Consider the following 27,452-nt stretch of genomic DNA (forward strand, 5'->3'; position numbering starts at 1 on the left):
GACAAGTTACTTACCATTGATAAGGAGTTAACTGGTAGAGACATGATCTAGCCGCAGATTCCTTACTGACCCACCCATCCTCCCTGCACTGAGGATTGGTTTAGTGCCTGGGCTGTTTTCCCTTCAGGGCCCTAGTTGTTTTTCACACACCATGTTCAGTCACTTCATGGCTCCCTGCTACTGGCATGGAAAGTAGTGAAAAGTACTGACGTCTGTTTGCCGGGCTAGCACCTATATGGACTATGTCGATAATATGAAAAACCAGACGCCTACGACGTCACACAGAGTTGTCCGATGCCACCTATCGGTGCACAGTTGTACTGCTGCTAAAATCTTCTGGATCCAGCCTGATGCTTGGAAGTTCAAAGGTTAGGAATCTGTGGCTAGATAATGTCTCTACCAGATAAGGCGTTACTGAAGGTAACTTGTCCATTAAGTGTGTTCCATAAATGAAAGGGATCCCTATTCTAAGGAACCGAATGGGGGAAAAAAGCCTTAGTCAAACACATAAGAGTGGAATTCGAAAGGGAGTGAGATCAAGCATAAAGCTCATACATCAAAATTGATATCCAATTCGATCAGATAGGTACCCCCATAAAGAGTTTCAGGACGCTCAATAGAATCTTCAGTCACCAAAAGACTCCTCATGAGTCAGGAATGCAATAGTAAAACTGCAAGGTAAGATGGCAGCAGGGATGGGCATGGGTCAGAAAAAATGGAAGCGGCGATGGAAAAATGGGTAGCAAATGATGGGGTTCATCCTCGTCTTCTCTAGGAACATGTTTATTTATAAATAAACCTAATGTTGCAGTCAATGTTCCATCTCCTCCTCCTCGTCTAATCGTGGTTCATAGTTTTTCTTGGCAACAGGATATTTGAGGCATTTGAGCTGCAGATCACACACTTTCATTAGATTGCCATCTGGTTTTGGGCTTGGATGCTTGCACCTTGTTGTTGTCTTGGAAGAAGTCTTTGTAGTCACAAGATAAGTGACTCCTCCCTTGGACGATAGTGCGCATGGGCATCGACTCCATCCTTAGATTGTTTTTTTCCGCCATTGGGTTCGGATGCAATTTTTGTGCTCCGGTTCGAAATCTCCATTTCAAACTTTTTCTACGCGCAAAACTTCCACCAACTCTTTGGATTGACGTCGAACATATTCATCTTCCCACCTTTCATCGGCTCTATTCCGGTCATCGACGTGGGCCGATTGGCCTATCCACGCCGTAAGTCCTACGGCTCATGGAAAGAACGCCATTCAAAAAATGCCCCCTGTGTGGAGCAAAATTCCCACACAGTGACCATCACAAGGTCTGCAACCTGTGCCTCTCACCTGAACACAACGAGTCCAGCTGTCCAGCCTGCGCATCCTTTCAATCGAAGACTATTCGAGATCGAAGGGCTTAAAGTCACATTATGGCGCAGAAATCCGCTCCGGAACCAGAGGACATCTTTGAAGGCCCAGATGTCCCAGAGGAAGATTCCAAAGCTCTCAATCGTGTCTGAGGCAGACTACTCAGACCTCCTCACTCCTGGTCAACGAGTCATTACTACTGCCCCTACCCCAACCCCACCACCAAAACCGAAGGCACTGCTCAAGACTGCGCCTGTTAGCTCAGTCGCAACCGAAATACTCTTCAGAAGCCCCGCCTCCGAAGAAAAAAGAAAAGCCTTCCGGCAGCTCGGGACCGAGCAAACCTCACATAATCGTCCCGCCGGCGCCTTCGGCACCGAAGCCAAAAGAACACTTGGCTCCGAAATCGGTTCGGACGCCTTCCACCTCCAAGGCAAATCGGCTCGAAAATCTCAGTCCGTGGATAAGCCAGTTTCCAACGCTTCCAAGCCTAAAGATCCCGCTTCGGCTCCGAAACCAAGACTCTCGGAACCAAAAGACAAGCCTAAGGACTCTACCATGCCTCCTAAGGCCAAAGACCATAAAACGCAAACAGCCACGCTCGCAACCGAAAAATTCGGCACCAAAGGTGGTTCCCGAGGAAGACGAACTTTTTCACCCGGATCCTGTCGATCCTAGGCAGAAAAAGATTTATATTAATCCTGAAACAGGACATGTCACAGCTGTGCCATGTAAGAAGAGGAAGCTAGACACAGAACCTGCAACTTCAGTGCCTGTGAAAAAGGACTCTGCTAAATCACCTATGCCTCCTTCTCCTGTACTTCCTTCTAACCCACCTCCTGTCCCTAAATCTATCATACCACCTCTGCCTGTAACTTCTCCCACCACATACACCACCTCCAGATGATGATGATGATGATGATGATGATGACCAAGGGGGTGGGGGGTGACCCAAATGACCCGTTCACAGATCCAGACGACCCACCACAAGATGATTGGGAGTACCCTGTCACAACAGATCTACCAGACCTCCCAAGTCCCCAGCCATACCCCTCAAAAAAATCTCCCCCAGACGGTAAAATTGGTTTTGGACAACTGCTTAATAGGGCTTCCATTTATCATGGCGTCACCATGCACTCAGACACAGCAGAGGAGGACTTTCTTTTGGATACATTCGAACAGTCCCAAAAGACAGTGCAAATATTGTCAATGATCAAGGGAGTCATTAAGCATGCCCCTGAAGTGTTCAAAGATCCCGTACGTGTGAGAAAGTGGCTCTGTATATACTGTTCCCTAATAGGTACAGGGTGTACAGAGTCCACAGTCCCCCAGAGGCTGATAGAGGTCAAAGTTAGGTATGACCTTACTCTCAAAAGGGGTAGCTTGGTCGAGCAGTAAGGCAGTACCAGAGGACAGTGTAAAGCATTTATTGTACACACTCAGTCAGCAAATGGTTTCACACACTCAATAACTGAACTCTAGGCCAATGGTTTATATATATAAAATATATGCTTGTTTTATTTTTAGAACCACAAAGGGAGTAAAAATATACTTTCTCAGAATGAGAGGTTGAATATAAATACTTTTGTCTTAGGCAATAAATTTGTGTAACAGTCACAGTTGGTTGCAATAAACAATCCTATTTCCTAAACATAACAATGCATTGAGCTCAATGGTAAATTCAGGTTATTTGTAATAAATTACTTTTCAGATTACTTTTGGAATTCCAGGTCTGGCTCCTAGAACCAGCCTGGGGTCAGTATTCAGAATCAAGTGATGAAAGTCGACTTAATAACTGTAATGATTTTTAAATAATATTTAGCTATTTCAAAAGTTAGCACTTAGAAAATATTTCACAGAAAACATTCAATGGATCTCTATGGCAAGAAATTCAAATTGCAGGTAGAGTACTTTATCGTTACTTTAGTAATCCAGGACTGGGTGCCTAGACCCAGGACTGGGGTCCTTATCAAAAGCAGGTAAGTAATTTCGTTTGCAGAAATGGTACGATTTTAAAGGAATATTTCAAATTTGCAAAAGTAGACACTTAGAAGAAATTTCACAGAAAAGCAGACAATGGTTTCCTATGGGAGAAAAATGAGTTAGAGGTAAGTATAGTTGTGAACACTTTTCAGAGTCAGGGCTGGGCACCAAGATCCAGCACTGGGAGCTCACCTAGGAACAGGTGAGTAAATTCGTTTTTGTCACTTGGCTGATTTTTGGTGAATTTTTGCAGTTTTGAAAAGTTCACACTTAGAAGATTTTTGAAGAAAAAGTCAGTCAATGTTACCCTATGAGGAAAACGAAGTTAGCGGTTTAAGGGTAAGTACTCGACTGGTAGAGTTGAAATTCCGGGCATGGACTCAGGGGTCCCCCAGTGTCAGGTAGGTACAGTTGGTTCACCCTCAGCGGTTTCAGGACGGCCGGGTGCAGAGAGAGTTAGGCCCAATGTTCTCCTATGAGGGATAGGGGGGCCTTGGTTGGTGGCTGCTGTCTGGCAAGCCACGCGTCTGTGGGAGCTGGGCTCCTGGTCACTTACTCAGGGCAAGTGGGGAAGTAAGTTAGTGTAGAGAGTGCACTGCCAGGGCCACTCGGGCGGCTGGGTGCAGGGTGCTTTTGAGCCTTCGGGCGCTCAATGGAAATCAATGGGAATGTTCCGGTTTGGAAAAAGGCTGCAGGCTCGGGGACTAGGATGTTTCCGGTGCCACCACCACTTCGAGGGGTAAGTTGGGTAGTTGTAGGTTAGGTGGGTACCCCGGGATTGGGCACAGGGGGCCGCAGGGCGCCGGGTGCAGGGGTGCCTTTTGACGTCGGGAATCTTACCCTCTGGTTGATCGCGGCTGGGGTGGCACTCGGTTCTGAGGCTGCAGGCTTCGTCCAGGATGTCGAGGGGGGTCCTTGGGTGCCGGACTCGAGGTCACAGTCGCCGTGGGGTCGTCCTCAGGGTCTTTGTCCACTCCGGCACTGGCCAGGCTTGGCTGGTGCAGAGTGTGTTGGGTCCGCGGTTCCGGGCTGCTGCCAGGAGTTAGGAATAGGTTTCTCGAGTAGAGCCTCTACTCATGGGAGTCCCAGGGAATCAGAGGTCAAAGGTAGCCAGGTCCTCCGGGGTTTTTGAGGTTGCTGGCCACAAGAGATGCCGCGCTGGAGCAGGAGCAGGTTCGAGGGTCGACAGGCCGGTAGGGCTGGGGCCAAAGCAGTTGGTGTCTTCCTCTTTTTAGCAGCTGCAGGGCAGGTCTTTTTTTTCTTCTTGCTCTTCTTGTAGGTTTCTATCTGGAATCTGTCGAAGGAAGGTTCAGGGTGCCCCTAAATACTAGATTTAGGGGCGTTACAGGTAGGTGAAGGCCAGGGACCAATGGGTCCTTGTCCTGGGGTGGGTACACCCCCTATCCTGCCTCTCTCCTGTGGGAGGGGGGCAGTAGCCTAATCCTGATAGGGTAGGGCCCCCCATCCTCAAGATGGCGATAGCCCGGAGATGTGCTTCACCTCGCCTCCCCCACCTGAGGGGTGGGGTGGGCAGGCTGGCACCTTCCCTGTCCTTGTATGGGGTTTCCGGCCAAGCTTCCCTCCAGAGTGGGGGGTTGCAGAGGCCTGGGGAATCTCCAAGAGGCGGCATGCCTTTGAAGCTTCCCTTGGCTCATCCTGGGGGAGGAGATTTATCACCTCACCCAGGACGTGCATTGTTGCAGGCCCGGGAGAGCAGGGGCTCTCCCACCCAGGGGTCCAGCAACGTGTCTGCTGTGTGGCAGCCTGGGCAGCCTCAGAGCAGACGTGGATTGCAGGTTAGCTGTAAGGGGGCATCTCTAAGATGCCCTCTGGGGTGCTTAGTACATTAAATCCCACACTGGCATCAGTGCGGGTTTAATGTGCTGAGAAGTTTGAGACCAAACTCCCCAGTCTTCAGGGTTGCCATTATGGTGCTGTGGAGCTCGTGTTTGACGAGCTCTCAGCACCATGTACTTGTAATCTGGCAGCACTGTACTTACAGTGCCCAGGAATGGACCTGGGTACTGTAGGGGCACAGGGCTCCTGCTCCTGTGCCCACACCATAGGCATAAGGCACCCAGCCAGAGGGGTGGCTGACATATGCCTTGGCAGTGTAGGTGATGGGCATGGCACACAGAGATGTGTGCCATGTCGACTCTGTTTTGTCCTGTGCCCAGACACTCAGCCTGCAAAGGCAGTGTGTGTGTGTAAGGGTACAGGGCCTCTAAGGGTGGCACAATGAGTGCTGCAGCCCTTAGAGGCCTTCCCTGGTCACAAGGCCCTGGGTACCTAGGGTACCATTTACTAGGGGCTGACATGTGGCCAGGGTTTGTCAATTTGGAGTTTGTATTTTAGGGAAGGAACACAGGCCCTGGGCACCTGATTGGCAGGAGCCCAGGGCACAACAAGGAAAAGTGCATCAGCTATTAGGCAAAAAAAAAAGGGGGGGGGTTACTGCAACAGAAACCCACTTTCTCACACAAGCCCCCCCCAGCCCAAAGGCCAGGAGACTTCTGCCAAAGCTGGGAGAGTCTACCTAGTCTTTCAGGCGAGGAAGAGTTGGGGAAGTGGTTTGAAAGTTGCAGGGCCTACTCTGCCTTACATCCTGCTGCCTAGGTCAGTCCCTTTGGGGAGCTGGCCTGTCTTTTTAGTCTCAGGACCTAACTCCCAAGGCTCCTCTCCTCGTCTTTTACTGTCCTTGTCCCATCTTGCTATTTTGGGCTTAGAGGTGTATACCTCGGTAGTTTCTAACTTAGCCAGGGCTAGGCCCAGCTTACCCACAGAGGCTACCCACAGCTTGAGCAACCCCACCATGACCAATAAGGTCAGGGGGCCTGACTTGCTATTTGGCAGGGGGTTAGGCCACCATGCCAAGGTTAGGGCTGCCATGAAGGCTAACACCCAGCAGAGGCTGCTGACAGCTGTCAGTGCCCAGAACCACACCTTTAGCTCCTGACTGGCAAGTGAGGGAGCTATTTTATAGTTTTCTTTGGGTCCTGGCTGTTGGTCTGTTTTAGGATAGGGGGTCCCTACTCCTGGTAGGGAACACCCCTTCTCCACCCTTTGTTCTGCCACCTGAGGAGCCACTAATTCAGGCTGGACAGTTGCCTGTCTAGTGGTTGGCTAGGGGGCGCTTTACCAGTGCCATTGTGGGAGTTTTCCCTTACTGGGATAGAATCTCCCTGGCTCTCTGGAACTGTGGCTAACAGTTGCCCACCTTTCCTACCCTGTTTCTTCTCACTCTTTTGGGACTCAGCTGCACTGACTGCAGGTTGAGCCTCCACAGGTTCTTTGGGCGAGACCTGGCATTGGGCCAGCACCTCTCTTTGTCTCAGTTCCACATCTAAGTGATCATTCCCCAAGAGACAATCAAGGGGGAGGTTTTTACTGACTATCACTTTTCTCCATCTAAGGGACCCAGCTGTGGCTAGGGGCACTATAGCCACAGGCCTAACAGTGACTCCCCCTGGGACAGTTCTTACCCTTCTTGTTTCCCCTGGGACATATTGGTGTGGGAATACCAACCTGTCATGTACCACAGTGTGACTGGCACAGGTATCTCTCAGGGCAGTGGCTGGGATTCCATTCACCAGTAGGTGGTGGAAGTGTCTACTTCCTTCTGGGATCTCCAGCTTGCTTCTTGGGCCCATTCCCCAGTTGAAAGCTAGGAGGACTTCCTCATCTGAGGACCCTCCCTCCCAAGCTACACTGGCAACCCCTGGGGCTACACTAGTCACCCCTGGAGCTGTACTAGGAACCTTATTGTTAGGACAGCTAGAGTCCTGGGCGTGGTGTCCAGCCTTCTGACAGTTGAAACACCATATTCTGTTGGGATCCCAATTCTTACCTTGGTACCCTGGTTTAGTTTGTGAGGTGTCTTTGGGCCCACCCTCCTGGTCAGGTTTTTGGGGGGCTACCTGGGACTCCTTTCTTTTATCCACAAGGGGTTCACTCTCTTTCTTCTGGGGAGGTTTTGGGACCCCTTGGTTCTGGTCCCTCCCAGTGAACGTCCTAGTCACCCTAGTCTTGACCCAGTGGTCTGCTCTTTTTCCCAATTCTTGGGGGGATTTTAGGCCTAGGTCTACCAAATGCTGATGCAACTTTTCATTTGTGCAGTTACTCAAAATATGTTCCTTCATGAATAAATTGTACAATCCAGTAAAATCCTGCACACCATGTCCAGCTAACCAACCATCCAGTGTCTTCACTGAGAAATCTACAAAATCAATCCAGGACTGGGTCTGGGTTTTGTGAGCCCCCCTGAATCTAATTCTATACTCCTCAGTGGTGAATCCAAATCCCTCAATCAGAGCTTTCTTCATGAGGTCATAGGATCCTGCTTCTGGCCCAGAGAGAGTCAGAAGCCTGTCCCTGCAGTTACCAGAGAACAGTTCCCACAGGAGTGCCCCCCAGAGAGGTTTCTTTACTTTCCTGATATCACAAGCCCTCTCAAAGGCTGAGAACCATTTGGTGATATCATCACCTTCCTCAAATTTAGGGACAATCCCTTTGGGGATTTTAAGGTCAGAAGTTTCCTCCCTATCCTTGTTTTTATTATTGCTGCCACCATTGATGGGTGCTAAACCCATCTCTCTCCTTTCCTTTTCTAGAGCCAGGAGCCTGGACTCTAGATCTATTCTTTTGGCCAGCCTCATAAGGCTGTCCTCTTCACTGGGGGGTCCCCCAGTGTTGTCTCTGGGACCAGAGCCACCTGTGTGGTCTCTAGGTGCCCAGATGCTATGTCTTGAGTTGGAGGGTATGGGTGCCATCTCCTCCCTAGGGAATAGTATGGGGAGGTTGCTGTCCTCCTCCCCTGTTTCCCTTTCCTCATCTGACTGGCCATCACCATGTTCAGATGGGTGGTCTTTAGCATACTCAGCCAGGAGCTCCTGGAGCCCTTGTTTGGTTGGATGCTGACCCATTTGTAAATTTTTGAGTTTACATAAGGACCTCAATTCCTTGAAAGACAAGTGTAAGTAAGGTGTGAGGTCGAGCTCCTCCACCAGGTCCATGTTATTATTATCACTAATAGCTGGGTTTGTTTGAGACATTCTAACCTGACAGTTCTAACCCTCTACCCTGACTATAGTGACTTTTATTTTTCTAAAATTCTAATGGGACTTAAGCAAGGCCCTAGCAAGAATTTTAGTAATTTTGGAAAAACCAATCAGAATTCTAAAGGCAATTTTTAAGAGTTCTGTCGTGTGATCAGATGGTAACCAAGTAGTCCAACAAATGCAAGTTTGTATCCCACCGCTGATCCACCAATGTGAGAAAGTGGCTCTGTATATACTGTTCCCTAATAGGTACAGGGTGTACAGAGTCCACAGTCCCCCAGAGGCTGATAGAGGTCAAAGTTAGGTATGACCTTACTCTCAAAAGGGGTAGCTTGGTCGAGCAGTAAGGCAGTACCAGAGGACAGTGTAAAGCATTTATTGTACACACTCAGTCAGCAAATGGTTTCACACACTCAATAACTGAACTCTAGGCCAATGGTTTATATATATAAAATATATGCTTGTTTTATTTTTAGAACCACAAAGGGAGTAAAAATATACTTTCTCAGAATGAGAGGTTGAATATAAATACTTTTGTCTTAGGCAATAAATTTGTGTAACAGTCACAGTTGGTTGCAATAAACAATCCTATTTCCTAAACATAACAATGCATTGAGCTCAATGGTAAATTCAGGTTATTTGTAATAAATTACTTTTCAGATTACTTTTGGAATTCCAGGTCTGGCTCCTAGAACCAGCCTGGGGTCAGTATTCAGAATCAAGTGATGAAAGTCGACTTAATAACTGTAATGATTTTTAAATAATATTTAGCTATTTCAAAAGTTAGCACTTAGAAAATATTTCACAGAAAACATTCAATGGATCTCTATGGCAAGAAATTCAAATTGCAGGTAGAGTACTTTATCGTTACTTTAGTAATCCAGGACTGGGTGCCTAGACCCAGGACTGGGGTCCTTATCAAAAGCAGGTAAGTAATTTCGTTTGCAGAAATGGTACGATTTTAAAGGAATATTTCAAATTTGCAAAAGTAGACACTTAGAAGAAATTTCACAGAAAAGCAGACAATGGTTTCCTATGGGAGAAAAATGAGTTAGAGGTAAGTATAGTTGTGAACACTTTTCAGAGTCAGGGCTGGGCACCAAGATCCAGCACTGGGAGCTCACCTAGGAACAGGTGAGTAAATTCGTTTTTGTCACTTGGCTGATTTTTGGTGAATTTTTGCAGTTTTGAAAAGTTCACACTTAGAAGATTTTTGAAGAAAAAGTCAGTCAATGTTACCCTATGAGGAAAACGAAGTTAGCGGTTTAAGGGTAAGTACTCGACTGGTAGAGTTGAAATTCCGGGCATGGACTCAGGGGTCCCCCAGTGTCAGGTAGGTACAGTTGGTTCACCCTCAGCGGTTTCAGGACGGCCGGGTGCAGAGAGAGTTAGGCCCAATGTTATCCTATGAGGGATAGGGGGGCCTTGGTTGGTGGCTGCTGTCTGGCAAGCCACGCGTCTGTGGGAGCTGGGCTCCTGGTCACTTACTCAGGGCAAGTGGGGAAGTAAGTTAGTGTAGAGAGTGCACTGCCAGGGCCACTCGGGCGGCTGGGTGCAGGGTGCTTTTGAGCCTTCGGGCGCTCAATGGAAATCAATGGGAATGTTCCGGTTTGGAAAAAGGCTGCAGGCTCGGGGACTAGGATGTTTCCGGTGCCACCACCACTTCGAGGGGTAAGTTGGGTAGTTGTAGGTTAGGTGGGTACCCCGGGATTGGGCACAGGGGGCCGCAGGGCGCCGGGTGCAGGGGTGCCTTTTGACGTCGGGAATCTTACCCTCTGGTTGATCGCGGCTGGGGTGGCACTCGGTTCTGAGGCTGCAGGCTTCGTCCAGGATGTCGAGGGGGGTCCTTGGGTGCCGGACTCGGGGTCACAGTCGCCGTGGGGTCGTCCTCAGGGTCTTTGTCCACTCCGGCACTGGCCAGGCTTGGCTGGTGCAGAGTGTGTTGGGTCCGCGGTTCCGGGCTGCTGCCAGGAGTTAGGAATAGGTTTCTCGAGTAGAGCCTCTACTCATGGGAGTCCCAGGGAATCAGAGGTCAAAGGTAGCCAGGTCCTCCGGGGTTTTTGAGGTTGCTGGCCACAAGAGATGCCGCGCTGGAGCAGGAGCAGGTTCGAGGGTCGACAGGCCGGTAGGGCTGGGGCCAAAGCAGTTGGTGTCTTCCTCTTTTTAGCAGCTGCAGGGCAGGTCTTTTTTTTCTTCTTGCTCTTCTTGTAGGTTTCTATCTGGAATCTGTCGAAGGAAGGTTCAGGGTGCCCCTAAATACTAGATTTAGGGGCGTTACAGGTAGGTGAAGGCCAGGGACCAATGGGTCCTTGTCCTGGGGTGGGACACCCCCTATCCTGCCTCTCTCCTGTGGGAGGGGGGCAGTAGCCTAATCCTGATAGGGTAGGGCCCCCCATCCTCAAGATGGCGATAGCCCGGAGATGTGCTTCACCTCGCCTCCCCCACCTGAGGGGTGGGGTGGGCAGGCTGGCACCTTCCCTGTCCTTGTATGGGGTTTCCGGCCAAGCTTCCCTCCAGAGTGGGGGGTTGCAGAGGCCTGGGGAATCTCCAAGAGGCGGCATGCCTTTGAAGCTTCCCTTGGCTCATCCTGGGGGAGGAGATTTATCACCTCACCCAGGACGTGCATTGTTGCAGGCCCGGGAGAGCAGGGGCTCTCCCACCCAGGGGTCCAGCAACGTGTCTGCTGTGTGGCAGCCTGGGCAGCCTCAGAGCAGACGTGGATTGCAGGTTAGCTGTAAGGGGGCATCTCTAAGATGCCCTCTGGGGTGCTTAGTACATTAAATCCCACACTGGCATCAGTGCGGGTTTAATGTGCTGAGAAGTTTGAGACCAAACTCCCCAGTCTTCAGGGTTGCCATTATGGTGCTGTGGAGCTCGTGTTTGACGAGCTCTCAGCACCATGTACTTGTAATCTGGCAGCACTGTACTTACAGTGCCCAGGAATGGACCTGGGTACTGTAGGGGCACAGGGCTCCTGCTCCTGTGCCCACACCATAGGCATAAGGCACCCAGCCAGAGGGGTGGCTGACATATGCCTTGGCAGTGTAGGTGATGGGCATGGCACACAGAGATGTGTGCCATGTCGACTCTTTGTTTTGTCCTGTGCCCAGACACTCAGCCTGCAAAGGCAGTGTGTGTGTGTAAGGGTACAGGGCCTCTAAGGGTGGCACAATGAGTGCTGCAGCCCTTAGAGGCCTTCCCTGGTCACAAGGCCCTGGGTACCTAGGGTACCATTTACTAGGGGCTGACATGTGGCCAGGGTTTGTCAATTTGGAGTTTGTATTTTAGGGAAGGAACACAGGCCCTGGGCACCTGATTGGCAGGAGCCCAGGGCACAACAAGGAAAAGTGCATCAGCTATTAGGCAAAAAAAAAAGGGGGGGGGTTACTGCAACAGAAACCCACTTTCTCACAGTACGTGCCAGGATTCTTAACCCTAGAATCAATAAGAAATATAGACCTGCCCCTGGAGACCCTGCTTGCATTAAAGGACAGCTGCCTTTGGATTCTCTAGTAGTTTCTAACGCTAGAAAGCGTGCCAACTCACAAACCTCTGGGGATGCGCCACCCCCGGATAAAGAATCCAAATTACTGGACGCTTCTGGCAAAAGGGTAGCTGAGCAGGCAGCCAATCACTGGCGCATAGCCAACACGCAAGCACTGCTGGCTAGGTATGATAGGGCCCACTATGACCAACTGGAAACCCTGTTACAACATTTGCCTGACCAATATAAAACCCAAGCAAATGATCTCGTCCAAGAGGGCAAGCTAATTTCAAAAACGTCAAATGCGCTCTTGACGCGGCAGACACTGCCTCTAGATCGATCCATACCAGTGTACTCCTCAGACTACATGCCTGGCTGCGCATTTCAGGCTTTAAGCAGGAGATCCAGACTACCATCCTCAACCAGCCGTTCAACCAAGAACAACTTTTTGGCCCGGCTGTAGACACTGCACTTGAAAAGATAAAGAAAGACACTGAGACTGCTAAGTCCATGGGAGCGTTAGTCTCCACAAACACGTGGCTCCTTTCATCGCTCCTTCTATAGAGGAGCCTCCAAAAACATGGGCGCAGACACCTCATCTTCGTTTAAAGCCACTACACAAACATCCCCCAATAGAGGATATTTTAGAGGCAGATACAGAGGGAATAACAAAGTAAGAGGCTGAGGTAATAACACTCGCACCACCCCCACTACAAAACAGTGACTTACCTCCGCTCCCCCCAGACCATTCCACTCCGGTCGGGGGAAAGATTATCACAGTGTCTACCTGTCTGGAATTCCATCACAACAGACAAGTGGGTAAGACAGATTATCCAGTATGGTTACTGCCTGGAACTTACAGGTTCGAGGCATGTGGGCTGCTGAATTCATATCTGTGCATAGATCGCCGCCTAGTGTTGGGTCCGGATGATTGCACATTGTTGTCCTGGAAGAGTCTTCGAAGTATCACGAGATAGGTGGCTCCTCCCCTGGACTACAGTGCGCATGGGCATCCTCTCCATCCTCAGATTGTTTTTTTCCGCCATTGGGTTCGGATGTGCTTATCTTAGCTCAAGTTAGGAAAACTTTATTTAAGGCCAAAAGCCTTTAGATATCATCTGTATTGTTTGCGTTCGGTATCGATAAATTATTATACTTGTTCTCGGACTTATTCACCCTTCTCGGACCGAGTTTCGGTCCGACCATCGATCAACGTTCGAAGATGGAATCGAGGACTCCCTTCAAGAGATGTCCTCTGTCACGCAAAATATCCACACGTTGATGTCCATCCGGTGTGTAACAAATGTTTATCACCGGATCATGATGAGTCCAGGTGTATGGCCTGCGCCCGGTTCCGGTCAAAGAAGACCCTTCGGAATAGACGGGCGGCTAGATTGGAGGCCAAAAAATCGGCGCCTAACCCGGTTAACATATTCAGCACCGAGGATGAAGAAGTCGAGAGCGTCGAAGAGATAGACTCGAGCCATGCTTCGGAGCATGAATCCCAATATGACGACTATTATGAGGAGATCTTCGAGGACGAAGACGTCGTCGACTAGGTAGGAGACGACGATGAGGCCCTTGGGGCCGAGGAAGATAGCTCAGGCGAGGAGCTAGGCCAATCCGTCGATGCGGAGGCCGAGGGAGATAGTCTTGATAAGGCTCAGGTCGAGGGATCGCCTGCGGGCCTTACCCAAGATGGGTCGGATCGTTCTACAGCCCCGCCTGAAGGCCCAGCTTCGAACATTTCAAAAGAGCCAGAAATATCGAAAAAGACTGGAGTCGATTCCGTGAAATCGAAACCAAAACCAGCACCGGTCAAATCTAAACCGAAAGTGCAACTGGTTCAGGTCGGATCGAAGGCATCGAAGCCCTCCAATCCGTCGACACAGAAGGACGTCGGAGCCGACCAAAGAAAGAAGGACTTCGGCACCGAGAAACAGAAGGCCCTCGGTCCCGAGAAGACGCAACGGCCTATAGCACCGAAGGTTGGGGCACCAACGACCAAGGTCAAGGTGGTCGATCCGACTACATCAACACAGAGTGTTGAGACTGCCAAAATACCGGATCAACAAGGCGTCGATCCCAAAATTCAGATCGAAGACCCGAAGACTGGAAAGAAACCGGAGACCGCGTCGAGGCCTGTCTCCAAAGAGCCTGTCGGTTCCAAAGCACCGTCTGCATTCACGTTGCAACAGGTGTCGGAGTCCCTAAAGCGCATCAGGGAACGGGCCACTCTCGAACCGAAAATGGGTCCCGAACCGCACAAGGTCGCCAAGGCTCACTCGGCACCGATCAAGTTTGGATTGCCACCACCGGGGGCACCGAGGATGTTCGAACTTAGGAAGAGTATTGAACAACCAAGAACAGTGTCCACGGAAAGAACCGATGTCGAAGACTCACAGGACCAGTTTATCGACGCCGACACTGGTAGGCTGTTCCGCAAGCGGAGAATTGTTCCAGAAAGGCTTTGGACTCGTACAAAATTCCACTAAAAAGGAAAATGGCGTCCGGTTCGACACCAGTGCTTGTAGAACCTTACCACACCTATGATCAGGAACCACCATCCTTTTCTCCCACACACTCTGAGGCGGATGCAGGAGAGGGCTATACTGAGGATGATGCCACTTATCCTGTGGATAATGACCCTGATGAACAGCAGCAAGACCAGGATCAAGCATGGGGAGACCCTAATGACCCAGGAGACCCACAAAATGCTCCTGACACTCATCTTTATAATATAAAACCATCTCCCACTGAAGATACTGCTGCTTTTAACGCCCTCATTGAAAGAGCGGCTGCCAATCACGGAGTGGAACTTCATTCTGACTCTGTGGAGGAGGATTTCTTGGTGGACACGTTCTCCACATCAGAAAGAACGGTCAAGACTCTACCAATGTTAAAAGGGGTTATTAAACATGCTAAGGACAATTTTTAAGGAGACAACCAGAGCACGGGTATTGAACCCGAGAATAGAGAAAAAATACAAACCAGCCCCAGGAGACCCAATGTACATTAAGGGTCAATTGCCGTTGGACTCCATGGTAGTTTCTAATGCTCGCAAGAGAGCTAACTCGCAGACTACAGGTGATGCTCCTCCTCCAGACAAGGAGTCCAAAGTGCTAGAAACATCAGGAAAGAGGATAGCAGCACAAGCAGCAAACATCTGGCGCATTGCCAACACTCGGGCACTCCTGGCCCGATACGACAGGTCACACTACGATACCCTAGAAACACTGCTAGAACACCTACCAGATGAATACAAAGATGGAGCGGAGCTCCTCATCAGAGAGGGACTACTCATTACAAATGCGTCCATCAAATGCGCACTAGATGCAGCTGACACTGCAGCAAGGGCAATCAACACTAGTGTGATGTTGAGGAGGCACGCATGGCTGCGAATATCGGGTTTCAAACCTGAGATTCAAAATAATATCTTGAATCAACCAGTCAACCCAGACTTTTTATTTGGCCCCGAGGTTGACGCTACACTGGAAAAGATTAAAAGGACACAAACTGCGAAATCTATGGGGGCTCTACAGTCGCAGCAGTTTCGGAGTGGCTCCTTTCGCCGCCCCGGGAATAGAGGAGCAGCTAGAAGTCAGGGGTCCCAGCAGCAGTACAGTAAAGGAGGTACCCAGAGTACCTATAATAAGAACAATAGGGGTGGATATCGTGGATCCAGCACCAAAGGCAGAGGACGAGGACACAACAACACCAGGTCCTCCGCCAATAACAAACAGTGACGTCTTGTCACTGCCCCCCGCCCACATAACACCGGTCGGGGGGGAGACTCCAACAGTTCCTGCCAGTCTGGAGATCCATCACCACAGACAGGTGGGTCAGAGAAATTGTCCAGTACGGTTATTGTCTGGAATTACCATCCAATCCACCCAACATACCACCAAGACACCGTCCTATGCCCGCAGAGCACTTGGCATTATTGCAGCAAGAAGTACTAAGTATGCTGCAGAAAGAATCCATAGAGCTCGTGCCTGTAGAACAGCGAGGGTCAGGGGTGTACTCTCTGTACTTCTTAATCCCAAAAAAGGACGGGTCTCTCAGACCTATACTGGACCTGAGACCTCTCAACCAATACATTCTGTCAGAGCATTTTCATATGCTCACCCTCCAGCAGATTCCGCCTTTACTCAGTCAGGGAGACTTCCTAGCAACACTTGATTTAAAGGATGCGTATTTCCACATACCCATACACCCATCACACAGAAAATATCTCAGGTTCGCTCTTCAGGATCAGCATTATCAGTTCAAAGTCCTCCCTTTCGGAGTAACAACGGCGCCCAGAGTCTTTACCAAGTGCCTAGCGACAGTGGCTGCACACTTAAGGAGACAGCACATTCACGTCTTCCCTTACCTGGACGACTGGCTTGTTCAGGCAAAGACAGCCAGGCAGTGTGCCAGCCACATATCCCACACCATTCACCTTCTTCACAGTCTGGGATTCTCACTGAATTATCCAAAGTCACATCTTCAACCCGCCCACGTACGGCAATACCTGGGCGCGACCATAGACACTCTGGCAGCCAAAGCTCAACCAAATTCAGCGAGGATCAACAGCATGCAACTGCTGATCAAAAAGTTCAGACCTCAACACTCCCTTCCAGCGCGAGTGTTCATGCAGTTGATAGGCATGATGGCCTCCTGCATCTTCATAGTCCCGCACGCGAGACTACATATGCGCCCGCTTCAGGAGTGCCTGGCACGTCAATGGAATCCGACTCCAGGACAGTTGAAAGACCTAGTGTTGGTGAGCGGTCGGGCATACAACTCTCTGCATTGGTGGAATCCACAAAACCTTTGCAAGGGCCGACCGTTCCAAGAGCCTGTTCCACAAATAATACTGACGGCGGACGCGTCTCTCCACGGATGGGGAGCTCATGTACTCCATTACACAGTACAGGGACTATGGACGATACAGCAACAGAAGATGCACATCAACCTTCTGGAACTGATGGCAATCTTCCTAGCTATGAAAGCATTCAAAGTACACTTGTGCAACAAAGTCGTGTTGATCCGGACGGACAACATGACTGCCATGTACTACATACAGAAGCAGGGAGGAACACACTCTCCACAGTTGTCTCATCTGGCTCCGAGCATGTGGAGGTGGGCCATTCAGAGGAACATGTTCCTCATGGCAGAACACCTCCCGGGCAAGGACAACCAAATGGCGGATCTGCTCAGCAGACACAGACACCAAATGCACGAGTGGGAGCTACATCCATCAGTACTCCAACCGTACTTCCAGCAGTGGGGTCATCCAGAGATAGACCTATTCGCCACAAGGGAAAACGCAAAATGCCAAAGCTTTGCCGCCAGGTTCCCGCATCCACAGTCGCAGGGCAATGCGATATGGATGAACTGGTCAGGCAGATTTGCGTACGCTTTTCCCCCAGCGCCATTAATACCGCTAGTGGCATGCAAACTAAGGCAACACTCTGACACTCATCCTGGTTGCTCCAATGTGGGCACGCCAGCCATGGTACACCACGTTACTAGAACTTTCCGTGGTGCCGCCTCAAAGACTGCGGATAATACCCCCCCAACTTTTAACACAGAACCATGGCGAAATTCAGCACCCAGATCCGCAACAGCTGAACCTGGCGATCTGGCTCCTGAAGTCTTAGAGTTTGGCTACCTGAACCTGCCTCCAGAATGTATGAATATCAAGGAGGCCAGGAGACCCACGACCAGAGCTTGCTATGCGGCTAAATGGAAAGATTTGTCATTTACTGTAAAAACAATGACATTAATCCGCTGGATGCATCCATTCAGAACATCATCTGTTACCTGTTGCACTTATACCGATGCAATCTGGCATACAGCTCCATCCGTATACATCCAACCGCCATAGCAGCCTATCTTCAGAACAGGCAGCACCTCTCTTTATTTAGAGTGCCTGCCATCAAAGCCTTCTTAGAGGGACTCAAAAGAGTGATTCCTCCAACACACCCACCGGCACCGGTATGGAACCTGAATGTGGTCCTCACCAGATTGATGGGTCCACCTTTTGAACCTCTACATTCATGTGAGATTCAATTCCTCACCTGGAAAGTAGCTTTCTTAGTGGCAATGACTTCGTTGAGAAGAGTTATTGAACTCCAGGCACTAACCATTCAAGAGCCATTCATACAGGTTCACGCAAATAGTTGTACTACGTACCAACCCCACATTCATGCCTAAGGTGATATCGCAGTTCCACATGAATCAGACTATTGAACTGCCTGTTTTCTTTCCAAATCCAGAAAATGTCGCAGAGAGAATTCTCCATACACTAGATGTAAAGAGGGCCCTCATGTACTATATAGACAGAACAAAGGATTTTAGGAAAACAAAACAACTGTTCGTTGCCTTTTCTCCACAACACCAGGGCAACGCCATTTCCAAAGCAGGGATAGCCAGATGGATCGTTAAATGTATTCAAATTTGCTATGAAAAAGCTAAACGCACATTAACGATTCCTCCAAGAGCCCACTCAACACGAAAGTTAGGGGCGTCCATGGCTTTCCTAGGGAACATTCCTTTAGAGGAAATATGTAGAGCAGCCACATGGTCCACTATACATACATTTACTAAACACTACTGTGTAGATGTACATTCAAAACAGCAGGCAGCTGTAGGACAGGCTGTTCTCAAGACACTTTTTCAGACTGCTGCAGCTGACACGGGCAGCCGCCGCTAATGGAGGGACTGCTATATAATCTATACACAGATATGAATTCAGCAGCCCACATGCCTCGAACCGAATATGCTACTTACCAGTATGCATCTGTTCTCGGCATGTAGGGCTGCTGACATTCATATCGCCCACCCTCCTCCCCGGCGCCTGTAGCGGCTGCAGCACTCAGAATTACTGTATAGCATGGTCATCACTTACTGTATCTACTCCATCACTGCCACAAAGGCGAAAAACAATCTGAGGATGGAGAGGATGCCCATGCGCACTGTAGTCCAGGGGAGGAGCCACCTATCTCGTGATACTTTGCATACTGGTAAGTAGCATATTCGCTACAGCTACATACACCCCCCCCCCCCCCCCACATACCACTCAACTCCATTATGTAATGGTACTCTGATTTGTTTCTAGTTTCTTCACCGTAATTATCGCGAGTTGTCTTTTTGTCTGTACCAAATCTTTGAATAACCTGGATTTGAAATGGTGTGATCCATGAGAGTTGTGTGGACCATCTATCTTGTAGCAGCTGTTTTTGAAAAGGAGAGGAAAGTTGGGTGTTGACTTGTATATTATTATTAAACCTATTTTACATCAAACCTTTTTGTTTCAGACTGCAGAAATGAATGAAAAGCTCTCCAACTTGGGTGAAAGTTCCTTAAGGAACTTCACAGTCGATACAGATAACAGTGTCTACAACTTTGAAGGTGAGGACTACAGAGGAAAACAAAAGGTAAGAAGCCATATATTTTCCTCATGCATGCAGCAGTTTCTTAAGCTAAGTGTTGGGGGGATAAGCCGTATTTAAGAGAAGCAATAAGTGCATTGTGTGGAAAATTGAGTGCATCCCACGTACTTTAGTACTGTAGTTTATCACGTCTTGTGTGTAGCATTTATATGCCTTGGATGTTTAAAAACAGATAATCTGAGCTAATTGTACTTCCTGTAACTGGCCTACTTCTCCCTTGTTAATCCTGTGAGTCTCTACTCTAGTCTCAAATATTTTGAAGGGCCTTCAAAGACACCTTGCGCTCATGTTGTGATGGGAAGCATCCTTATAAACTGTTTTACTGACTTAGACTTTTGGAAATTCCTAAACAATACCGTGTGAACTTAAATTTCAGATCGCATTCACAGAATGGATTGAACCTCCAAAGCGAGAGCGAAAAGCAAACTATGCTGTTGATGCATATTTCAGAGAAGCACTTCGTGTCAGTGAGCCAAAGGCACCCAAGGTAAAGAGTGAACTAGTGTCACTGGAAAATGGAATGGGAAGAGTTTGTTTTTTAACTGATTATTTTTAATTACTTTTATTCATATACTCAATCTTAAAATTTAGCATTTATGTTCAGTTGAACTTTCTTGCAAACAGCAGTAATTGTTTCACTTACAATTAAGATTAGCACTTACTTCTGCAAGCTGTTATTTTTCCACCCCAAAGGGTTGTATTTCCTCCCATTTAGCCAACACTCTTAAAAATATTTCAAAGGTTTTTCTCTCTCTGTAGCACTACTGGCTAACTTATAGTTGGCCTTCTATTCCCAAATTCTCCTGGGCAATGTTAAGTTTGTTCATGTGCCTTTTCCCGGCAAACCTATTCCACAGATCTAATTTTTATTGATTAGTGTACCTTCTAATTCAACCCTTTTCACCTTGTGCTTCTCCTTTTTGTCCCCCTGTACCCATTGTAGGAGTACAGTAGAAATTCTTCACCTCCTATACTTCTCCCCAATAAGTGGTATGTCTTACCATAAGCTTTTTTATTTTTTCGGAGAAATGTCTGCATACGAAAGGCAATCTCCACTTTTCCAACCAGACATTAAAAAAAAAAAAATTCTTGGCCGACTCCTTCCTAGAAACATGTCAGTGCTCTATATTGCCACGTTTGTCATTTCCTTCATTTGTTTGAAACCTTGCAGGGTCCACAATGCCAATTCAGACAAACACACATTTTCTTTTGTTTTTGTACCTACTGCAGAAGAGTCTAGCCACTGCCAGCAGGCTAGGTGTTCTATCATTAAGTTTCAGCCCTACAAAGAGGAAGTCCGCTATGGTCACCTCCCACCCAATGTAGGTTTCTGGGGTCTGAGTGGCTGTTAGCCAAGGCACAACCCACTGCATAGTGAACACTCAGATCTCAGTTATGGATAGGAAGGTATAGTTTGGATAATGCTACCCTATGTCTGCCGCAACCCTAAATCCATTCTCCTAGCACTATTTAAGTCACAAAGATACTTGTAAGTAAAATACAGGGTAAAATTACTAGACCTGCAGGTCTAGTTAGTAACTTTAAAAAAATCTACTCTACCTAACTGTAATGCACTTGACCTCTGTCTCTGAATGCGAGCAAATATGACAATGATCAAGATTTATTTTTTTAAATGTTTTTCGTTTTTCACGAACAGTAAAAACCAGTAGCGGTTTATCGCTTTCCACTTTTCCTCGGATAAGGGGTCCGTCCGATCCCTGACCCGTGCCAAGCGGGCCCTAGGGGGCCCCTTATGTCTGATCTCGTAGCACTATAAAGGAGGGCGACAAGCTGATGACCAGAGCTGCAAGTAAGCATTATGCCCAGTGTTTGCATTGTTGGCGGTATATTTGGGTATGTGAGCCACGTTGCCCTAGCAAGATCTAAAAGTCCAGCATATTAAAGAAACTGGCCCTTTCCCAGCCCAAAAGCATCCCAAGTCTGCTTGTAGGAGATAAGTTTAGTTTATGTACAGGTCTGCCAACACCTGACAACCCCACCACCTCCTCCATACCTGAAACATCCCCTCCATCAACTTCTACACTGAAATGAGTATCCATATGGGGGAGTTCCCTGTGGAATGGCGCGTGCTTTAATACACGTTCTACAAACTATTGCCACACTTTTGCTGTCTGTTTGACCACGTGTGCCATGTCACCAGCAACACCAGCACCCTCCATCAGTGCCGTTTGACGTCTATCTGGCTGAACTCGTACCCTCGGAAGCCTTTTTTCCCAGTTGTCCCCCTCATCCAGCCACCGTGCAGCATACTGCAACTATCCTGCATAGTAGTACGAGTCCATCCTGGGAGCTTTGAGCCCCCCCCCCCCCCCCCCGCCCCTCATACCGCAGTGTCAATACATGCATGGCTATTGTACTGCGACGACCCGCCCAGAACAGAGAGACCAACATGGAGTTCAATTGCTTAAATACACGAGTGGGAATGTTACACATCGAGTTCAGGAGCGCGTATATGCACAGCGGAAGTACCACCATCTTAGCGACCGCCAGCCTGCCCATAAGGGAGAGCTGCAGAGTTCCAAAATAACAGTCCTTTGAGCACTTTTTTTTTTTAATTTCTTTTTATTAAACTGTTCGACCAAATCTCATCAAGCAATTACAAACAGGTACTACCTTTAAAACAGTATTCAATGTATAGTATACAAATTATATTTCAGTTGTTACATTTAGCAGATCTGGTAGCGTCTGTGTCAGACCGGCAATTTGGCGGTGACAAATGTTGCCTCTAACTATTCCAAGCCCCCCATACCTTTATCCACTTCCCGGGGCGTCCTCTAGTTATAAAGACGGATTTCTCCCTAAACATGCACCAGTCTAGATCCTCCTTCCATTTCCGCACCTGGGGCGGTTGAGTAGCCCCCCACAGCTGCGCGATATTACGTTTCGCAAACGATAAAGTAGCCCATTGGGTGGTGTAAGTAGGTCCGTAGGTTCCCAGACATTTAAGATGCACCTTCGAGCCTCCGGCTGCAAATCCACCCCCAATACCGAACGCAGTACGTGATGAATGTCCTTCCAATAGAGTTGTATCTGCTGACCGTTCCATAGTGTATAAATGAATGTTCCCGGTTCCCCACAACCCCTTCTCCACTCACCACTTTCCGCCCTTCCCATTCGAACCAGGCCCGGACCCATAACATAGAGCCTATGTAATATGTTGAGCTGTACTAATCTCAGCCTTGCTTGGATTGCTACTATACGTGGGGAGGAGACCGGCTCCTGCCAGTCCTCATCGTCCAATTCTATACCATCCCCGGTCCAATGCCCCATGAGGGCCTCTAACGGGTCCTCCATGTTATTTATCAACTTCCTATATATTAGGGATATGGTCTTTTCTGGGAGATGCCCATCAAGCACTCTGTCCTCGAGGGGAGAGGCCTCCGGGAGTACCGATCCACTGGGGACATGGGGTAAGTAAGGCGTGACAGATCTGTAGGTACCGGTAATGCTTGGCATCTTTCAAGTGATATTGATCTTAAAGTGTTGCAAATGAATGCACCGTTCCATTCCCCCAGATATCTTTAATTTGGGTGATCCCTATAAGATCCCATTTATCAAAACCCTTAGATTTCCATAGGTTACCCAGTTTCTCCGTGCTCCACAGTGGTGTGGCCAGCGTAAGTTTACCCTCCCATTTCAGGTGTTTAGTGACTGTGTGACAGACATGGATGGAATGCGCCGTAGGACCAGTCAGTGAGTACCTATAGGGTTTAGTGTATAGCGCTCTGGTCAAAAGTGTAATCTCGGTACCAGTTTAGCACCTGGATACAGCAATTGACAACTGAAAGTTGACCAGTTAACCTTTGCAAAGGTTGTGTAAATGAGCATCCCTGTGTGGTACATTTTTGTTTTAGTAAATTTTGACCCATTTGAACTAAAACAATGTTTATACAAATCTATAATTATTCAGTAGATTGTGGATTATGTGGCAAATGCACAAAACCCATAATTATGCGGATAACATTGCAGCTACAGAATCTCATAACCCCAAAAAATGAATGCCAGTCTCACCACCACAACTGCTGGTACACATTCAACACTCCTCGTCGGATACAGTGACGTTTCTTTAATACCGTGATGTTTCTGTAAATCTCCCCTTTGCAGCTGCCGGAGCCGACACTGCGCTCTGCTCGCCGGGCCCTAAATAAAGTTGCACATTTCCAGACACCTGCTTTCAGAGTGTGCCTTTTATTTCCCCCGAGGCTGCGTCACAGACACCGCCTTTGAAGAAAGTGGCCGGGGCACAGGTGTGCCAAAGTGTAAGCTGTATAAATGAACACGTAAAACTTGCTGCGGATTGTCAACAGGGCGGGCTGGCCACACCCTGTCTGTGTTTAGGTCCTGATAGCAGGTTGCGTATTCTGCCGCGTCCCTGTGAGTTCTGCGGGTCGCCCATTTAAATCACACACGTAAGCCCCTTGCATGGTTTTTGTGCCCACCACAAGCATATTTCTGATATTTAGGGCAGAGGCGTAACACAAAATGCCCCCTCCACCCCCATCGCTGAATGTGGTGCACCCCTGCTCTGGGTACTGTATTGCTTCCTGCCTATTCCATTTAGATTCATCTGTCGGGGGCACATAAGTCCAACGAGAAGTTTAGTTGGAGGTGACGACAGGTCGCCTCCGTGGCAATAGCTGTTCTTATCGCCAGCGCCCACCCTTGCTTCCTATGCAGTAATGTACAGTTGCCTCAGGCTAAAAAACACAGAGTTGGCAACGTGCCCCCAGAACTTTAAGTGGACCGGGTCCTGCCGGTGCCTAGCACCGGCAATTCTTAAAAGCAGGTGTCGATACGGGTCCCTATGGTTCTCGCTTTCAGGATGGAATAAAATCTTAACTCTGCAGCAGTACACTGTTTTTGATGTAACTTTTAATATTTTGCAGTTATATATTGCAAACCTCGAAGTGTTTTATTTACCTGAGCATCAACAAAGACCTATTCATTTGTTTTTTTGGGTAGGCACTGGCGATTAATTGATTTTCTCAGAAGCACTGGATGTTGAGCCGATGCCGAGACTCAAACCTGCTTCCTCTGCTCCAAAGTGGGCAGCTCTAGCCATTACGCCACAACCTCTTGCGCATGAACTAAAGCATTTTTAATATTATATACAACGAAGCCATGGTTTTGTGTATGCATGTAGTATATTTATCCGATCCATATCGATTGCCATAGTGGCGTCTAACGATATCACTGCCGGCTCTTGTATAGTATGTGCTCTCCCCAATATTCCATGCAAGCACCGTAGGTTAGGGGCTGTGTTACGATGCGGCATGAAGCCAGATTGATCTGGGTGAACTAGTGTAGTAATTCCTTTAATCGGGCGAGTCGCCAGTAATTTGGCAAGGACCTTGGGCTCTACATTCAAAAGTGAAATTGGCCGGTAGGAGGCGCAGCTCGTTTTGGGTTTGCCTTATTTATATATGACTACTATGTTGGTCACTCGTTGGTCATATGGGAGCATGCCCTTCTCCCTTCTCGGTCAACATAGCTCGGAAATGAGGGGCAATTTTATTAGAATTCAATTTATACTATTCAATGGGAATGCCAATAGGCCCTGTCGCTTTACCCGAGTTCAAGCCCCGAATAGCCTGTGCCACTTCGTCATCAGTAAGAGGGGAGTCCAGGTATTCCCGATTTTCTTCTGAGAGCGTGGGAAGTATTATGTCTCTACATATCAGCGTTTTCTTCTTCAGTGAATCTACCGGTCGTACTATATATTGTACGGTAGTGGTAGGCAAAAGTGTCCGCTATGGCCTGAGGATCCGTTATAGGACTGGAGTCTTGCCCTGACACCTCAGGTACCAGTCTTGAAGCCCACTCTAGTCTGTCTAGCCTCGCTATTAGTTTCCCGGCGTTATCTCTGAGCTCATAGACTCTGTTTTGGACTTCTCTACCTTGTGCTTTAGCCCTATCCCTGGCGATGCCATGAAACTCACCTTGCCTCAACCTGAGATGAAGGCCCTCAGTTTGCTTTAGTTTGCCCCCTAGTCCATTGACATTCCAGCTAAGCACTTTGATCCCTGATCTGCGTCTATCACTCGACATTTAACCTCTGTAGTAGTCTTGGTCGCCCTGTTCTGCTTTTCGATGATGTTGAAAAATGCAAAACTACGAACCATAAATTCCCAACCTTAAACAAAACCATCCCCGCCCAACATCCCCCCCCACCCCCCTCCCTGCACCTGGCTTTCGCTCATCCACAACTGTGAGTGCCTGTCGCCCTACACACTCCCACTAAAACATAACTAAAGGTAGTAAATGGGACAGGAAGCCAGCCACCCGCCCCACCCGCTCAGAATTATCTCAAACAAATTGTCCTTCGAAGTGTATGTTACGTAATACTAATATTGTTTAGCCCTGGAGAGTGTCTGATGTCTTATCTTTGCGCCAATACCCCTGTACCTGACAATGATCAAGTCCGGGGCTAGAGATGCCGGTTCTCAGTCTTGTTCCTGCACTGCTGGATCTCATCCCTGTCCCTTAACCCAGAGCTGCCGGCAGGACGGCTGTCATGCCAGTCAGATGCCACATCAGGATTGTCGAAGAACCATGCTCTTCCCTCAACCTCCACCCTGAGACGCGCTGGGAACATCATGGCGTATCTTCTTCCTTTGTCTCTTAGCTATTTCTTAACTGCCAGGAAGTTCCTACGTGGTTTCTGTACCAATTGTGTAAAGTCTGGAAAGAAAGAGGTGGCCTTCTCGTACCGCAAGGGGGATCCCGTGCGGGTAGCCTGCAGGATCGCGTCTTTCTCTAAAGTTCAGGACCCTTGCTATCATCGGTCGCGGGGGTGCTCTTTGCTTCGGCCGCCCGCCTGGGACCCTGTGTGCACGCTCGAAGTAGTTACTAAGTCCCTTGGGTTTCAGGTGGGTCAAGATCAGATCCTCAACGAACAGGTCAGGAGCCGGATCTTCTGATTTCTCGGGGACTTCCAAAACGGGGGTATTATAGCACCTAACTCTCCCTTCGTAATCGTCCAACTTGCGCTCAGCCATTTCGTGGAACGCTTTAAGATCTTGTACGTCCTGCTGAAGCTGAGCTACGTCATCCGTCAGACTGACAGTCTTTATGTCTAGGGACTTTACCTTTTCGTTAACTTTGGTGAGATCCGCGCGTATGAGATTCTCCTCTATGGAAACTGTATCGAGCTTATGGTCCAGGGACTCCATTTTCTGCCTTAGAGCCGATTTGATCCCATCAATAGCAGTCATAACATTGTGCAGTGTCATGTCTGAGGTAGGATCAGCACCACCCAGTCAGATTAGCCACTCTTAGCTGTGTAGTCTCTCCTTATGGTCTGCTTCTCCGCCCGGCTCCCTCACCTCCGGGCCGGATTCCTGCTATGCCGGCTTTCAGCTGCCCAGGATCGATCTCCGGGAGTCCCCCTCACTGCTCCCAATTCCACTCCAGCAGTATATTGCTCCACATGGGCCGGCAGAGCGTCCGCCACCAACCACTTTGCAGGAGCTGCAGCCGTACCCAAGACTTTGTTCATGAATGCCCCCTTCCAGGTGTTGTGAGGAGTGGGGGGGGGAAGTGGGGGGGGAAGTGGGGGAAGGGGAGGGGAAGTGGGGGAAGGGGAGGGGAAGTGGGGGGGAAGTGTGGGGAAGGGGAGGGGAAGTGGGGGGAGGGGAAGTGGGGGGGAAGGGGAGGGGAAGGGGAGGGGAAGTGGGGGAAGGGGAGGGGAAGTGGGGGGGAAGGGGAGGTGGGGGGGAAGTGTGGGGAGGGGAAGTGGGGGGGGGAAGTGTGGGAAGGGGGAAGTGTGGGAAGGGGAGGGGAAGTGGGGGAAGGGGAGGGGAAGTGGGGGGAAGGGGAGGGGAAGTGGGGGAGGGGAAGTGGGGGAGTGGGGGAGGGGAGGTGGGGAGGTGGGGGAGGGGAAGTGGGGAAGAGGGGAAGTGGGGAAGGGGAAGTGGGGAGGTGGGGAAGGGGAAGTGGGGAGGTGGGGAGAGGGGAGGTGGGGAGGTGGGGAGGTGGGGAAGGGAGGTGGGGGAAGGGAGGTGGGGAAGTGGGGGAAGGGAGGTGGGGGAGGGGAGGTGGGGAAGGGGAAGTGGGGGAGGTGGGGGAGGGGAAGTGGGGAAGGGGAGGTGGGGGAGGGGAGGTGGGGAAGG

General features: G+C 49.1%; 1 protein-coding gene across 1 annotated transcript in view; it reads left to right on the top strand.

The window, feature by feature from the left end:
- SMARCA5 (SNF2 related chromatin remodeling ATPase 5) overlaps positions 1–27,452 on the top strand; it is a 433,972-nt gene that overhangs the window by 134,892 nt on the left and 271,628 nt on the right. Inside the window, exons 16-17 of the mRNA XM_085641606.1 lie at positions 19,186–19,305; positions 19,697–19,807. Coding sequence (XP_085497732.1) covers positions 19,186–19,305; positions 19,697–19,807 — 231 coding nt within the window. The remainder of the gene's footprint in view (positions 1–19,185; positions 19,306–19,696; positions 19,808–27,452) is intronic.

The sequence above is a fragment of the Triturus cristatus genome, chromosome 2_2, assembly GCF_964204655.1.
Source record: "Triturus cristatus chromosome 2_2, aTriCri1.1, whole genome shotgun sequence".
Taxonomy (NCBI): Eukaryota; Metazoa; Chordata; class Amphibia; order Caudata; family Salamandridae; genus Triturus; species Triturus cristatus.